This window comes from Ochotona princeps, chromosome 1 (genome assembly GCF_030435755.1).
Source record: "Ochotona princeps isolate mOchPri1 chromosome 1, mOchPri1.hap1, whole genome shotgun sequence".
NCBI lineage: Eukaryota > Metazoa > Chordata > Mammalia > Lagomorpha > Ochotonidae > Ochotona > Ochotona princeps.
This window is the reverse complement of record NC_080832.1, coordinates 71989667-72005589: the sequence shown is the minus strand read 5'-3', so window position 1 is coordinate 72005589 and position 15923 is coordinate 71989667. Positions and strand designations below refer to the sequence as shown.

The 15923-nt window shown below is 42.5% G+C and overlaps 1 protein-coding gene across 2 annotated transcripts in view; it reads left to right on the top strand.

Annotated features, from left to right (window-relative positions):
* Window positions 1-15923, top strand: part of SLC35A1 (solute carrier family 35 member A1) — a 37171-nt gene that overhangs the window by 18055 nt on the left and 3193 nt on the right. For both annotated transcript variants that reach the window (XM_058660937.1, XM_058660939.1), the window contains exons 3-7: window positions 1258-1417; window positions 2014-2166; window positions 9720-9786; window positions 12971-13147; window positions 13554-13688. In XM_058660937.1, coding sequence (XP_058516920.1) covers window positions 1258-1417; window positions 2014-2166; window positions 9720-9786; window positions 12971-13147; window positions 13554-13688 — 692 coding nt within the window. The remainder of the gene's footprint in view (window positions 1-1257; window positions 1418-2013; window positions 2167-9719; window positions 9787-12970; window positions 13148-13553; window positions 13689-15923) is intronic.

Below are 15923 nucleotides of genomic sequence, written 5' to 3'. Positions count from 1 at the left end.
GACATGGAGTGTGAGTTTAACATGGAGCTGCCTCACCCCCTGAGGACTGCAGTCTCAAGATGCTGAGATGTGCACTTAGGGTTATTTTCATAGAGCTTTTGTTGTTTTTGGTTTTTTTTTTTTGAGCACACTGAAGCTTGTTATTAAATTTTTAAAATTTTTGTTTACAGGATGTGAGTAAGCTGATTTATAATGATGAAATATGAGACAGACTAGCCAGTTCTTCCTAAACAAAACTAAGAATATTTAAGAGCATGAATAATCAATATGCACTTAAGTAGGAAACTCTATGCATTGCACATAAAGCTTGCTTCTGTAGGGATTAGTGCATTTTCCAGATTCCCTACAGAATTATGCAGATATGGTAAGTTTTATGAGAGTATGCTTATGTAAGTTAAACACATACTGTTTACTGTCTTTCATTAAGTACTGAATGTATTTATAAATAATATTGACCTAAATAACTGATTCCTAACCTAGGTCATTTCCACAACTACCAAACTTAAGGCAGATTTACAGAAAGAAGGAGATACAAAGATCTTCCGTCTGCTGGTTTACTCCTCCAGGGGCTGCAGTGGCCAGAGCTGAGCCAATCTGAAGTCAGGAGCCAGGAGCTTCTTCCGGGTCTCCCACATGGGCGCAGGGTCCCAGGGCTTTGGGCCATTCTCCACAAGCCATTCCAGTCCACAAAGAGGGAGCTGGATGGGAAGTAGAGGAGCCTGGACACAAACCAGTGTCCATATGGGATCCTGGTGTGTGTAGGCGAGGATTTAGCCACTGAGCCATTGCACTGGACCTCAACACTTACTTCTTATATAAGCAGTTAAAATGTAATTTTAAAAAGACTTTAAAAATATGGAACTGTTTAAATATTTATCTCACTTTAATACTGAATGCAATAAAGGCAAACTTGATGCATTATCGTTATTGTGGCAGGCAAATAACTTTTTACAGATATCAGCAATCTTTGCTTCTTGCTTATTACTGTATAGATTTAAAAATTCTTGAAGCTCTAATCAGAGATTGGTGGTAATAAACCTGGTTGTCATAGTTTTCAAAATTGTAATTATGATTTTTCATTTTGCATCACTATTCTGTTAAATCTAAAATTAATTGGAAATTATTTCATTAAAAAGTGTTAAACATTATTAATGACCTTAAATCAATGTAGTTCTCTTGTGAGTTTAGGAATCATATTAAAAAGATGTTTTATTTTCTTCCTTACCATTCTTTCCTCTACCTCTTTTATTTTCTAAGAGAAACTGGTAGTCTGGGTAGATTCAAGACATCTTTATGTGAAAATGTTTTTGGGAGTCCCAAGGAACTGATGAAGTTAAGTGTGCCGTCACTAGTGTATGCTGTTCAGAACAACATGGCTTTCCTAGCCCTTAGCAATCTGGATGCAGCAGTGTACCAGGTGAGTGCAATTAATGAGAATGGAAAGCACAGAATCATATATATACACACACATATATAACTATTATATATATATGCTGGTGGAAAGATTCTTAACTAACACATAATCAAATATTTTATCTTGATCTGTTATCAAAAATATTTATATTGGAGACTAATTGCAGGAGTCTCCAAAAGCTCACTGAAATGCATTTTGTGAAAAAATCACAGATATAATTTTTGTATTTTTTTTGCATCAAAATCTACATCTTGGGTCAAGCATTGTGGGAGAGTGGGTCCTAGTTCCTGTCCCCTGCTGCTCCATTTCCAGTCCAGCTCTGCTCATGTGCCTGGGGAAGCAGAGGATGGGCTGAGTGCTGGGGTCTCTGCACTTGGAAGAAGCTTGTGGTTCCCACAGGCTGGCTCACCTCTGCAGTGCAGCCATTTGGGGAGTGAGTCAGCAGATGGAAGATATGTCCTTGTTTTTCCCCCTCTCTGTAACTCTCTAAAAAATAAAATCTTTTTTTAAAAATCCCATGTTTTTGTATTCTATTTTCCATGAATTTTTTGAAGTACCCTTGTATTAAGTGTATTTGTTAATTCATTGTTTGTTTCTAGGTGACCTACCAATTGAAGATTCCTTGTACTGCTTTATGTACTGTTTTAATGTTAAATAGGACACTCAGTAAATTACAGTGGATTTCAGTTTTTATGCTGTGTGGTGGAGTCACACTTGTACAGTGGAAACCAGCCCAAGCTACAAAAGTTGTGGTAAGAAACAAACTAAAATAGAAAGCCTCCTATTTTATATACTTCAAATAGACAGCTTGTGAAAATTGAAATTCTGTGTTTTCATTAGTTATTCTCTGGCTTGGTGAAGAAGTTTTGCTTTGTTTTCAGAAAATGAGTTTTCATTTAATATTCCCAGTTCACTTTCCTTTTTTTTTTTTTTTCCTTTAATCTTTTTTTTTTTATAATCTATTTTATTGTGTTGTTGTTGACAATCTTTACATAGTTAATTACAGTTAAAGAAAGAAAAAGAAAAAAAAAAGGTTCAGGGGGATAGGGAAGTGGGTAATACTATTATGTCCATATTGTTTCCATCTTGTATCTGAGGTAAAGGGGGATATTGAGGGAGAAGCCCCACCCGGTTTCCCGCCCACCCCAAGTCCCGGATGTGGGGCATGCTCTGAGATATGTGCTCGAGTGGTGTTAATAGTTCTCCAGTTATGAATCGCTGCCAGTTTCGCTCGATGAGGTCGTCCACTGATTGATATGGTCCATCATAAAGTCTCTGTTTGCCCCATTTTTCGCTGCCAACATATAGCTGAGATGAATGATTGATCTGCTCTGTCTTCTGTCTTTTCTTGATTAGAGTTCTGAGTCCAGCAGTTCGATTGGGGAGATCTCCAAAGAAACTTTGAGGTATTCCCAGACTAGTTTCTTGCATGTTCTAGCAAGCACAGGGCCCGGCACAGTCCATCACCCCGATCAGCTGGTGGTTGCAATTGCTGGGTTGGTTCTGTTTTCAGTCCCAAGTTGCACTGGAACCAATGGGTGTTGCAGTCCAGTCTGGTTCTGCCCACCACGTACTCGGCCCTCACACTAACCAGTGGGAGCTGCAGCCTAGTTGGGGCAACCCACGATAACCCACACCAGGCCCGCCCCCTACCCTGGTTTGCCAGTATGTGTAGCAGAAGACCAGTCTGTCCCCCATTCCATTTGGCTCTGGCACTTGTCAATGGGTATTAAAGCTTAGTTCTATCTAACCAACTCAACCATCCAGCCCTCACGGGTGTTGTTGAGTGCCTCTCTATCTAGCCATCCCAGCCCCCATCCTAGTTTTCATGTCCTCCCACGGGACTAGTGACCCAAGAAGGGGGAACCCACTTTTTCCCTCCCAGGTCTCTCTGTCCCGGTTTATGCACTCTTTAGGTGGTTCTGTGATTTGACTTGACAGAATTAGTCCCCAGTGCCAGCTTCTGTGGCTATGCCCAAACATCCCTCACCCACTCTAATTTATGCTTGCACCAGCAGGAATAATCAGCCCAGCCTGGCTTTTCCCTGATCTATTCCACATGCAGCGCACAGGTGTTGTAGCCTTGCATAGTCTAGTCTGTCTCTATCCCAGCCCACGCTCTCCGGTGGGAGTAGCTGTCCGGTGAGGGAACCAGCCCCTTAATCCCCCCGCCAGTTCTGCCCCTCCCTTCCTTCCTGGATCTCACGTGTGCTGGTTGGGTGCTGCATTCATATCCAGGACAGGCAACCATGCCCTGGCATTCCATAATGTGTACTGGTTTTGTCGCGACCAAACCCGGCTCATCCCACACCCTGATCTGGTGATCGGATTTGCCAGTGGGTGATATGGACTGATTCAGCCTGGTCTGCTCCTGACCCATGCTGAATGTGTGCCAGTGGGAAACTTTCCATGGCCTATTCTGGACTGTTTCCTATCATGCTTCTTGCGCTTACCTGCAGGGACTGTGTCCTGCCAGAGGAGTTGCCCAGGCTCCTCCATCAGAACCCCTCCCAATGGCAGGTTTTGCGCATGCCAGGGGGTCCTTCAGCCAGCCCAATTCAGTTCACCTCCTGTCCTAGCAGGAACAGTGGCTTTTCCTGGCTGGCTTTCACCCCATTCTGGTTCTTGTTGTTGGATGTTTCAGCCCGGCCATGGCTCGTCCATACCCACATACAGCTCACGCATGGCTCAGAAGAGGAGTGAGACCCAGCCTAGTCAGTCCCACATCTACCCTCTGGTTCTCCATGACACCAGATGGTGTTGGGGTCTGAACTGGCCTGGTGCATCCAATCCCAGCCCACACTAGTGCCTCGGGTGACTGCAACTGTTGCCTAGATAGAACGCAGCTCCAATTCTAACACATACGCCCCTTGGTGGGAACCTCAACCTAGTTAGGGTGTCCCATTACCTCCCCGATTGGGCTTGTTCCTCGCTGTAAATCATGCACCTGCCCGTGGTTGCTCTGAGGACCAGTAGGTGCAGGAGCCTAGCTTGGTATGACCTGTGTTCCATGCTGGTTTCTAGTTTTGCTTGTAAACAAAGGTTTGCTCAGTCCTGCCCAGTACATTACGTTCCATTACCAATTTACACATTTTGGAGCTACTATGCCCTGCTAGTCCGACCCCCAGATCTGGACGGCGTGTTCACCAGCGAGAGCTATGACTCGCCAGGGGAGCTTCCCAAGTACCTCCACTTGATCCACTCCCAAACCCAGTTTGCATACATGCCATTGGTTTTTAGGCCAGTGCCCGGTGTACTCTGGCCTCCCATTTGGCCTTGTATGAGCTGGTGAATGTTGCAGCCCGGCCCACCCCACAGCCTATTCAGGATGCACATTTGGGTGCTGCTGCCTTGCCCAGTCCAGTCTATGGCGGATCCCTTTACCTGTGATTGATGGCAGGCTCCTTGGTCACACCTAGCTTAGTCCATAACCACCTAAAATTTAGGTTTACCAGTGGGGCCAAACTTTCTACATGGTGTGGCCCACACATCCTGCACAGAGTCCACCCCAGGATAAGGTTCTAGAGTGCTAGTTAAAATTATGGACCTGCCTAATGTGACCAGTCTCCTGAACCAACATCATGTCAGGCAAAAAAATATCCTGCTAGACAATCTGGGGCTTATCTTTTGCATTATAGGTGTTCAAAGCTCAGCATTATTGAGTGATTAGAAGTTCTCCAAAAGAAGAGTTACTGGCATTGGGAATCTTTAGGATTGACTCAGAACCCAGAAACAGTGGGGTCACCCTAGAGCTATCTAAGCAGCAATTTGGACATCCATTACCCCAGAGCTCCCCGGCCGGGCGGCCAGCAGGCAGAGCCTGGCACCACCTGGTACCCTGGCCGCCCTGGATGAGGCCGAGGACTCGTTCACTGCCTTGCGGCAGTGTCTTTGGCGTGAGCCCCCAGCATTGGGTCCGACCCGGCAGGGGCACCCCCCACAGCCGCCACACTGTGAGGAGCGGCAGTTGCCCCCGAATCCCAAGGCCCGAACCCCTCCCAAACTCACCTAGCTGCCAGATATTAGCAGCTGGGTGGAGCTAGGAATTTTAAGCCAGTTCCCAAGTTCCCACATGGTGCACTTACCCTGAGGAATGAGCTCTCTTGGGTCCTGGATGAGGCCGAGGACTCGTTCACTGCCTTGGGGCAGTGTCTTTGGCGTGAGCCCCCAGCATTGGGTCCGACCCGGCAGGGGCACCCCCCACAGCCGCCACACTGTGAGGAGCGGCAGTTGCCCCCGAATCCCAAGGCCCGAACCCCCCAGTTCACTTTCTCGATGACATTTCACATCATTTACCAGATATGCACAGCACATATAACTTAATTGTAGACTTTAAAGTAATTTGGGAAGTAAAGCAGATAATTAAAAGTTAAATGCCAAATGTTGTGTGGCATTTGGCACAGTGGCTAGGACACTGCTACAGGTATCAGCATCCCAAAACAGAGGGCTTGATTTGAACCCTGGTTCCTTTTCTTCCAAGTCAGGTTCCTGCCAGTGAACACCCTGGGAGACAGCAGGTGATGGCTCAAAGCACTTGCGTCTCTCACCCACATGGGAAACCCAGATCGTGTCTTGCCAGATTAAATAGCAAATCCCTCTTCTATTTAAACAACCCTTTTTTCTGTAATGCAGTTGTGAACAGAGCTTTCTTGATAATGCCACCTGCCCAACACATTGCTTTGTAGTTTTCTTGCAGCTGCATTCATCTGTCATTGTTTTTTCTTATCCTCAACTTGCATCCTCTCACCAGATCCTGCCGACAGTGTGAGGCAGTTTGAGGATTGCTGCCTTTATCCTGAATCTTAAAGATCCATTAGTATACAACTATATTAGCACCTTGGGGTAAGTGGAGATAGCCATTTTATAATTGGTTACACATAACCCATATAGCAGTTTCCTGTAAATGCAGTTCATGTCACAAATGTTCTTTGTGATGGGCTTATTTGAAAATACAGGATGTGACTCTTCATTCAGCACATCCAGTTAGCTTTGGGTCATTGCTCAGTGCCTTTGAATTATTTCCCGTGGCTTTCCTTTGCATATTATGCTTTCTAGAGTTGAAAATATTTTTGAATCTTCACTGAAAATTTTACAACAGGATTAGAGTTTTGTGACTAGGTATTTTAGACCTCTTTCTAGGTTGATTTTCTATTATTTTTTCTTTAAAGATTTTTTGTAATTGGAAAGGCAGATACACAGAGAGGAGGAGATCCAGAGAGAAAGACCTTCCATCTGCTAGTTTAATCCCCAAGTAGTTGCCAGGAGCTGAGCCAATCCAGTCCCGGGAGCTTCTTTCAGATCTCCCACATGGGTGCAGGGTCCCAAGGTCTTGGGCCATCCTCTACTGCTTTCCCAGGCCGTAAGCAGGGAGCTGGAATAGAAGTAGAGCAGCTGGAATAAGAATCAGCACTTATATGGGATCCTGGTGGATGCATTGGGCCCTGATTTTCTTTTTCTTACCAAACTTTTGTTCTCTCTCCTAGCTTTTATTAAGCAGGAATCTGAGGCTGGTTTAGCTGAGTAGTTCTGGCATAAGGTCTCAAAAGTTTGCCATCAAAACATTGGCCAGGGATTACAATCAACTGAAGGAATGATGGGCTGGGGGATTTGTGTCTAAGGTGGCTCATTCACATGGCTGGCAAGGTGGTACTGGTTGTTGCTCTAGCCTGATTTTCTTCTGTTGGCATTTTTCTGTGCAAGTGTTTATTATACTGTTATCCTCATTACATTAGATTTGCTCACAGATAACTATGCAATTCTATTAAATTGCTTCCTAAACTTGGTCTCAATGGAATTCTCCTCACTTAACACTAGGAATCCTTTCAGTACAGAAATCTGGTATATCTCAGTCCTAAGGAAGCCATAATATTTTCCATTATTGACCATTAATTTTTTAAGTGGTTCTAGTCGTCTGTTAAGTATGTTATAATGTAGTAATCAATAGAACAGTAACAGCTGGGGCTGGGGGCATGCCTGGCCAGGCTAGGCCACAGTACCCACTCTGAGTGTCAGAGCAGGAGATGAACCATGTCAAGCTTGGCCACGGCACTCCTAAGAACAAAAGAGAACCAGACCTGGGGGTCAGGGGCAGATTCTGTAGGAGACTTATGGGCTCGCATCCGTGGGGCTGCAACACTCACTGGTTTGTACAGAGAGCTGGGGATGGTGATAAGTTGAGCCAGGTTGGACCACAGAACTCTCCTGACATTTGCAGGAACCTGGGTTGGGAAGGGGCCAGACTGGGTAGGCTGAAGCACCAGGTGGCACATACAAAGGTCAGGACTGAGGGCAGACCATGCTAAGCAGGGCTGCAGTACCCACTGGCATGCAGGAGATCCAGGGCTGAGATTAGTCCTGATAGAGGAAGTTGGGGAACTCCCCTGTCAGGCCACAGTTCCTGCTGGTGAGCACAGTATCCAGGACTTGGGTCGGGTCAGGCCTGGCAAGGCCTTTGTGTGGGCCAGATCTGGGGGTGTCAGGCCAAGTTAGGCCATGCCTCAGCACCTGCTGACACACATGAGAGCTAGAATAGGGTGTGGGTTGTGCCTGCCTCGCTGGGCTAGGCTGCAACACTGACCAGTGAGAGCTGAGACTGTGGGTGGGCCATGCCAGGCTGGCTTGAAGTACCTGCCAGCATGTGCAAGATCCAGGGTTGGGAATGGGCCTGGTGGGGAACTCTGGGAACTCCTATGCTAGGCTGCAGCTCCCACCGGTAAGTTCAAGAACCTGGGCTGGAGGCAGACTGGGCAGGGAAAGCCTGCAGCACCAGCTGTCAGCAGGTGTGGGCTGGATGTGTGGGTGGGCCAGAGTATCCTATGATCCAGCAACTGCTAGTGCTCCCAGCAGCCAGAATGGGTGTGGGACAGGATGGAGTAGGCTTGCCAGTTCATGAGTGCAGGGTTCTGGGGAGGTGGGTCAGGCAGGGCTAGGCTGTAGCACCCAATGGCAAAAGCCATAATGGGTGTGGACCAGTTGGGCTAGGCTGTAGTGCCTCCCGGTAAGTCCCTGGACTGAGGGTTGGCCATGTCCAGCAGGATCGCAACACCCACTGGCACATGCAAGATCTGGGGCTGGGAGTGGACCTGGTGGGGATTGTTAGGGTTGTCTATACTAGGTCTTGGCACCAGCTGCTGTGCAGAGATGGGGCCTGTGGCAGGTTGGGCTAGGCTAAGCTGCAGCACCCATCAGTTTGTGTGAGATGGGGATGGGGGCAGAACTGACCAGGCAGCTTGCATCCATCAGTATGTGCATTCGCTAGTGCAGGGGGCAGACTGAACCTGACCCTGCACTGGTAGGTGCACACAAGAGTCAGCTGGATTCAAACTCCAGCCACAGGGAAAATCACAATGTATGTTCCAATCTTGGAGTGTGCATATTGGGGTCAGGCCTCCCCAGTTGCTGATGCCTGTGCAGTGAACAGCATGCCCAGATGCACATGAGGGACATGACAGCCAGCTCATCTAGGCCAGCAGAGGATGCTGAGTGCCTTGTCAGAGGATGGAAAGCAGAACTGGTTGGTCAAACTTTGCAACATGTTCCTGGGTCTGTGGATTCATTAAGGTGGACTTGGTCAGCCAACAGACCTTAATGCTGACTGAGAACTATCAAAACCACTCAAGTAACAACCTCGGAATACTTCCCCACATCACAGACTCTAAGGCATTATCAAAAAACTGAAACATGCCCTATCCACCTTTCACCATACCTCAACTTTCCCCACCTTAATCAGGGACCCACATGGGCATGCATCCCTCTCAACTATGTAAACACTAAAAATATAATAGATTGGGATCCCATACACAATGATACCACTTAGCTCACAGCATTAGGATTATGTATACCTTCAACTTCTGCTATATGTGTAATTTTAAATACCAGAATCATGAATCATCTTCATTCAGTGTATGAATATAACACAGCATTTCTGGCATACAGAATCACAAGCCATCTATTCATTCCTTGTTGTGATAATGGGTAAAATAAGTTATCATTTCAGATTTAATGTGATAAGGTCCTAAACTAGGGTTGTGGCAGAACCAAAAGCAAGCAGGCTGATGCAGCAAAACTATGCTAAAGTATCCTCTTAGGAAATAGGTGTACATGCTATATTAAATACATAATCTGATTATTATTGAGGGACACACTTGAAATCAAGTGCTGTAATAAATTTCTGGAATGTTTATGTTCTGTCTGGCTTTATCCTATTTTATAGAATACAGCACACAGCTTTAATAGTATTTGTATGTATCTATACCCTTGGATGAATTCTAATTATTACTCAATACAGTAAATATTAATGTTTCAGGTGGAGCAGAATCCATTATTAGGGTTTGGTGCCATAGCTGTTGCTGTTCTGTGCTCAGGATTTGCAGGTAAATCATAAAATCACTATTTTATTCTGTTGTTATTTTTTTTAAAAGATTTATTTATTTTATTACAAAGTCAGATATACAGAGAGGAGGAGAGACAGAGAGGAGGATCTTCCATCCAATGATTCACTCCCCAAGTGAGCACAATGGCCGGTGCTGTGCCGATCCAATGCCGGGAACCAGGAACCTCCTCCAGGTCTCCCACGCGGGTGCAGGGTCCCAATGCATTGGGCCGTCCTCGACTGCTTTCCCAGGCCACAAACGGAGCTGGATGGAAAGTGGAGCAGCCGGGATTAGAACCGGCTCCCATATTGGGATCCTGGTGCGTTCAAGATGAGGACTTTAGCCACTAGGCCATGCCGCCGGGCCCTGTTGTTTTATTTTTAAAAACATCAAGCTAGTGTATCTTGCTTTATCATAATTATATCCCCATGACTATATTAATTTTGGGCAAGTTGTTTATCCAGTACATGTCTACCTCAGTGCAGACCTCAGTTGTTATTCATACTTGACCTAAAAGTATACTTCTGTCATCCTCAGCCATCTGAGTCCAGCCAAGAACATAAAAGTAAAATTAAAATGACCTCTGGAAAAGGAAATTTGAAGTGCTTTTTTCTCTATTTCCTTTGAACCAACACTATTTTCAAGCTAATTTCTGCTGGATTAGGTTGTTAATGTTAGCCAGCTCATGGTCTGTTAGCCTGTAACATCAAGTTCTTCTTCTGCTTTAGCAAGTGCAATGGCGTATGAAGAAGTGGTTGGAGTGTACTGTAACAAAAGGAATTCATAAAAGTAACAGCCCAAAAGGGAAGACATAGAATCACTAGCATCAAACACTCAGTTCTGGAGTCAGATGCATATGGACAAATATTACAGAAAAGTATGAATGCAAAAAGTATAAATATTTTGTGTGATCTAACAATTGAGATGTCGTAGAAATAGGTCCAACAAAAATTTAAAGTCTTTTGTTGTAAATAGCATACCAGTTGTTACTATATATTTTTGTTACTTATCTTAAATTGTGCCTATTTCAAGAGATAGGTCACTTTATTGTTGTTGACTAGGAAAGTAGGTTAGTTATAGAAGTAAAATATTGCATATATAAGATGTTCATAAGGAGAAAATATAAATTTAGGAATATACTTCATTAATTAGTGAGTATAATATTAAGATTTTATTCTTAGGAACCAACAAATTAGGGACAAAATTTGAATCACCATAGAAATAATATATACTGTTCTTAAACAGCATACACTGACATCTAACATTGTACAGATTTTAGTTTTTCAGTAAACAATCGAGGGAATTGAAGGTGGTTTAAAGCCATTTATTTATGTACAATTTACTTACTTATTTGACAATCAGCTTGAGAGAGAGAGAGAGAGAGACAGAAGAACAGATATGTTCATCCACTAGCTCACTGTCCTAAAGACTAGCGGGGACCAGGCCGAAGCCAGGAGGCAGGAGTTTCACTTGAGTCTCCTGTGTGGGTGAAGGCATCCCAGGACTTGGACCACCTTCGGTTGTTTTCTCAGGCATGGGGAGCTGGATCAGAAGTGGAGCCAGCTGTACCCAAACTAATGCCAATATGGGAATGTTAGCACTGCAGTTGTTAGCTTCACGTGCTATACCACAATGCTTGCCCAGATAGCCCTTTATTCTTGGATTAACTAAGCACTGGGAACATAAATCATTTTCTCAGATGTGCAAGGAAAGGTGGAAGAAGAGTGGTTTTGTTCCTATTCTTTAGCTCTTTTTAACATATATTCACTAAAACTTACTTTTGCTGCAAACTTTTTTTTTTAAGATTCATTTATTTCTATTGGAAAGGCGGATTTACAGAGAGAGGAAGAGACAGAAAGATCTTCCATCTGCTGATTCACCCTCTAAATGGCTGCAGGAGCCACGAGATTCTTTTGGTTTTCCCATGCGGGTGGTGCAGGATCCCAAGGCTTTGGGCCATCCCCTGCTGCCTTCCCAGGCCACAAATAGAGAGCTGGGAGGTAGAGCAGCTGGATTATGAGCCAGCGTTCATATGGGATGCCTGTGCTTGAAGTTGAGAAATTAGCCAGTTAAAGTTACAGTTTTTGGTTGAGAATTATTATAGTGGCAGTTTCTAAGTCTAACAGGGTATTTGTAATTAAAATATTTAATGTTGTTAAATTTACACTTATTAAGTATAAAACTTTACAAGAGTGATATATGATTGTATCTGAAAACAATATGCACCCTCATCCCCAGAGAAATGGACACACAAAATTATGTGATTAAGGAGTTCCTGGACATTCTAGTTTGTATATGAACTTGACTTTTAGAACCTTTCTTTTAAAGGAAAATGGCTTCACTTATCAAGGTCTATTTAAATTTTATTTTATGTTACTCTGAAAAAAATCCCAAAAGGTGATTGTGTCGGCATTTGGAAAATTGAGGAGTATCACTTACTAGGCAGAGACTGTAGTGGTATGATTAAGATACTTCACTCAGCATGGTTTTACAACTCAAAGCAATCTCATTTTGTCGTTAAATCGTACAAAGAGGGCCCGCGGCTTGGCCTAACAGCTAAAGTCCTCACCTTGAACGCACCAGGATCCCATATGGGCGCCGGTTCTAATCCCGGCAGCTCCACTTCCCATCCAGCTCCCTGCCTGTGGCCTGGGAAAGCAGTCGAGGACGGCCCAATGCATTGGGACCCTGCACCTGCGTTGGAGACCTGGAAGAAGTTCCTGGTTCCTGGCTTCGGATCGGCGTGTACCAGCCGTTGCGGCTCACTTGGGGAGCGAATCATCAGACAGAAGATCTTCCTCTCTGTCTCTTCTCATCTCTGTATATCTGACTTTGTAATAAAATAAATAAATCTTTAAAAAAAAAGAATCTTATAAAAAAAATCGTACAAAGAGCTTTTGTGGGCTTACTATTATAATAAAGGCATAAAACATTTTAAGTAATTTAACCGGTCCCTGTTAAGTGTAGCTTATAAGATTCCCTTAATAATTAATCCATAAGCTTGGTAAAAATGCAGTTAGGTAATGTTAAATGTCATGTTTTATAATCTAAACAATAAATATACATGTAAATTACAAAGTATGTTAGTCAAATCGTAAGCTTTATGTATCGGTATGGTTTGTTCTAAGACATTATAAATAAATTCATAATAGCTTTAATATGTTGATGTCTAATTTTGTTTCAGGGGTGTATTTTGAAAAAGTTTTAAAGAGTTCAGACACTTCCCTTTGGGTGAGAAACATTCAAATGTATCTATCAGGGATTGCTGTGACATTAGTTGGTGTCTACTTGTCAGATGGAGCTGAAATTAAAGAAAAAGGATTTTTCTATGGTTACACACATTATGTCTGGTTTGTTATCTGTAAGTATCTGTGAATTAAAGGTTCTGTATGGATCCTTTTTTTTTCTTCCAAGTTAGATGTCTGTGTTAAGACTTTTATAGCATTTAGAAATTATCCCTTTGATACTGTGAATACTAGTTTCAAAAATGTAATTTTGGTTTTATTGACTTACTTTTGTGGCATAGCTATCCCAAAGCAATTTTGACTTCACAATAAAGTGTCTATTGTGTTAGCAATAAATGTGTACAATATAGTAGAAAACAAAGCTCCTGGGACTTGTAGAAACAATGTTATGTAGAAACTACTATGCTCTCAGATGATTGCTTCTAAGAAAAATAGAGTATTATCCTGTTCTTAGGTATACTAGTTTAGCATCATTGGGGATGAAAGCCACTTCACTGTGTTGATTTTCTTTCTTTTTTCAAGTTCTGGCAAGTGTTGGAGGCCTTTATACCTCGGTGGTGGTCAAGTACACCGACAACATCATGAAAGGCTTTTCTGCTGCAGCAGCCATTGTGCTTTCCACCATTGCTTCAGTGATCCTGTTTGGATTACAGATAAGTACGTCTTCCATTTTGTAGTAAGTGGTTAACGTAGGTGAGCATCTCACTGCCACAATTTATTTCTCCATTTCAAAATGGTAGGTAGCCATTGTGTTTCTAAAAATTTTGGTTTTGTTGTAATAACTTATCCTGTTCAGTACTTCACAATTGTATGGAAGTGGGTACCAAATACTTTAACTGATCCCAGAGCTTAAGGTTCTAAGTGTTGATCCTTTGTGAAGCTGAAGGGCTACTGTTATAAAAGAGCATTTGTGCAGTCAAGACCTCCCTGCTTCTGAGGTATTAGAGGGAAAACTTGAATGATTTGGGTCGGATAGAGTTGGCTCTCTGTAGCTGTTGATTCAGCACCCGTGGATTTTACTAACGATGAATTGAAACTATTTGAGGAAAAAAAGTCTCTCCACTGACTATGTGCAGAATTTTTTCCCTGTCATTATTCTTGAAACTATAAGAGTACTACAACTACTACTATTTTTAAAAATTTACTTATTTATTTGATAAGAGAGAAAGAGAGAGAGAGAGAGGAGACAGCCATTTTTCATCTGGAATTATATCTTGGTCTACTGTGTGGGTGGTAGGGGCTCAAGCAGAGGCCATCTTCCTCTGCTTTCCCAGGAGTATTAGCAGAGAGCTGGAATCAAAGTGGAGTAGCTAGGGCTCAAACTGTCACTCATGGGATATTAGCATCTCAGATACTAACATAACCACAGTCCACACGCCAAAGTATAATAATCACTAACACAGCATGCATGTTACATTAGGTGTTAAGAATAAACTATGCAAGACTGAATGCAGGAGGATGTGCATAAATTAAAACATTATGCTGTTTCACATAAGGGACTTGGAGCATCTAAGATTTAGAATTTCTAAGGGGTCCTGGCATTAATCCCCTGAAGGCACTTAGGAATGACTGTAGTAGGATTAGGTGCTCAAGGAAATGGAGGCAAGTACTTCAAGTAATGACAACCTCAAACAGTAGGACTGAATTAAGTTGATTTTGAGGAAAGCAAAAACTATACTTTAATTTTCCCTCCCCCACCTATCTTGTACAATCCTGTTTAGTACTTGGAATGATTTATTTGCAAATCAAGATTTTATTTTTTCTTTTATAAAGAGAAATATATTTCATTTAGTATGTAATTAATATGAAATTAATTATTATAGTACCAAACTGTGCTAGTCTTTATAATTTTTCTCTAGTTCTTATACCTCGCATTAAGTTGGAGTATGAATTATTTAAGCAGTAATGTTCATTTATTAATGTTTTAGGATACTTTTATGCTGTATACTAATCATTTTTCTTAATGTTATAAACTGATGAGAAAAATTTGTAAAGATCTACATTAAATAAAAGAGACATGGCTTACATTTACATTGGATTTTAAAATTGACGTTACATGTGCAAACAGCAACTTCAGCGTTGCAGAAATTGTAGGAAAATCTTATAATATGGTTCAAACCTTGCTTGTACTGTTCATTAAGTGTGTGATCTTGGGAGAAACATGTAACTTGTGTCAGTTTCTTAATCGGTACAATGGGTATATTAATTTTACCTGTCTTCTACAGGAGTTTTAGGTGTTTTCACTTACAGTAACAGTGCCTGGCACATTGTAAGTAACCTGTGCAAGGCCAGCTAATTGCCATTTTAATGTCAAGTATTTCTGTGCCTTCCCTTAGATATTTACATATGTTTTTAAAGTTAAAAAATGTTAGCATGTAATAGGTGCACAAATTTTATGGGTTACAGTACAATATTTCAATACTTGTATCCACAGATCTTCCCTTCCTCTCCTTTTTGTAAAAAAATCATTGCCATATTGATGTTTTGAAAATGTCCTGTGTTTTTTTTTTCTAGTAGTTTCAGGTCTGATCATTTGGGTCTTTGATCATTTTGACTTTGGCTTTTGTATAGTGGTATGTTTGCACATGTATGTGTGCATGCAGGTTCGTGTGGGAGAGTCAAGAGTTAGTTCTCTGCACAGGAACACGCAATTGTTCCAGCAGCTTATCGAAGCAAGTGTTCACTCCCTAGTATGCTTTTGGCACATTTGTAGAGAATAAATTGGCTGTAAATGCATGAAACCATTTCTCCATCTCTGCTGTCCATTGCTGTGTATGAGCCTAATCCTGTGATGCTATTATTTTTGGTTACTCTAGCTCTGCAGTCAGATATTGTGATGTCAGTAAGATTTCTTGTTAAGATTTAGTTATTTTTGTTGGGAAGGTAGATTTT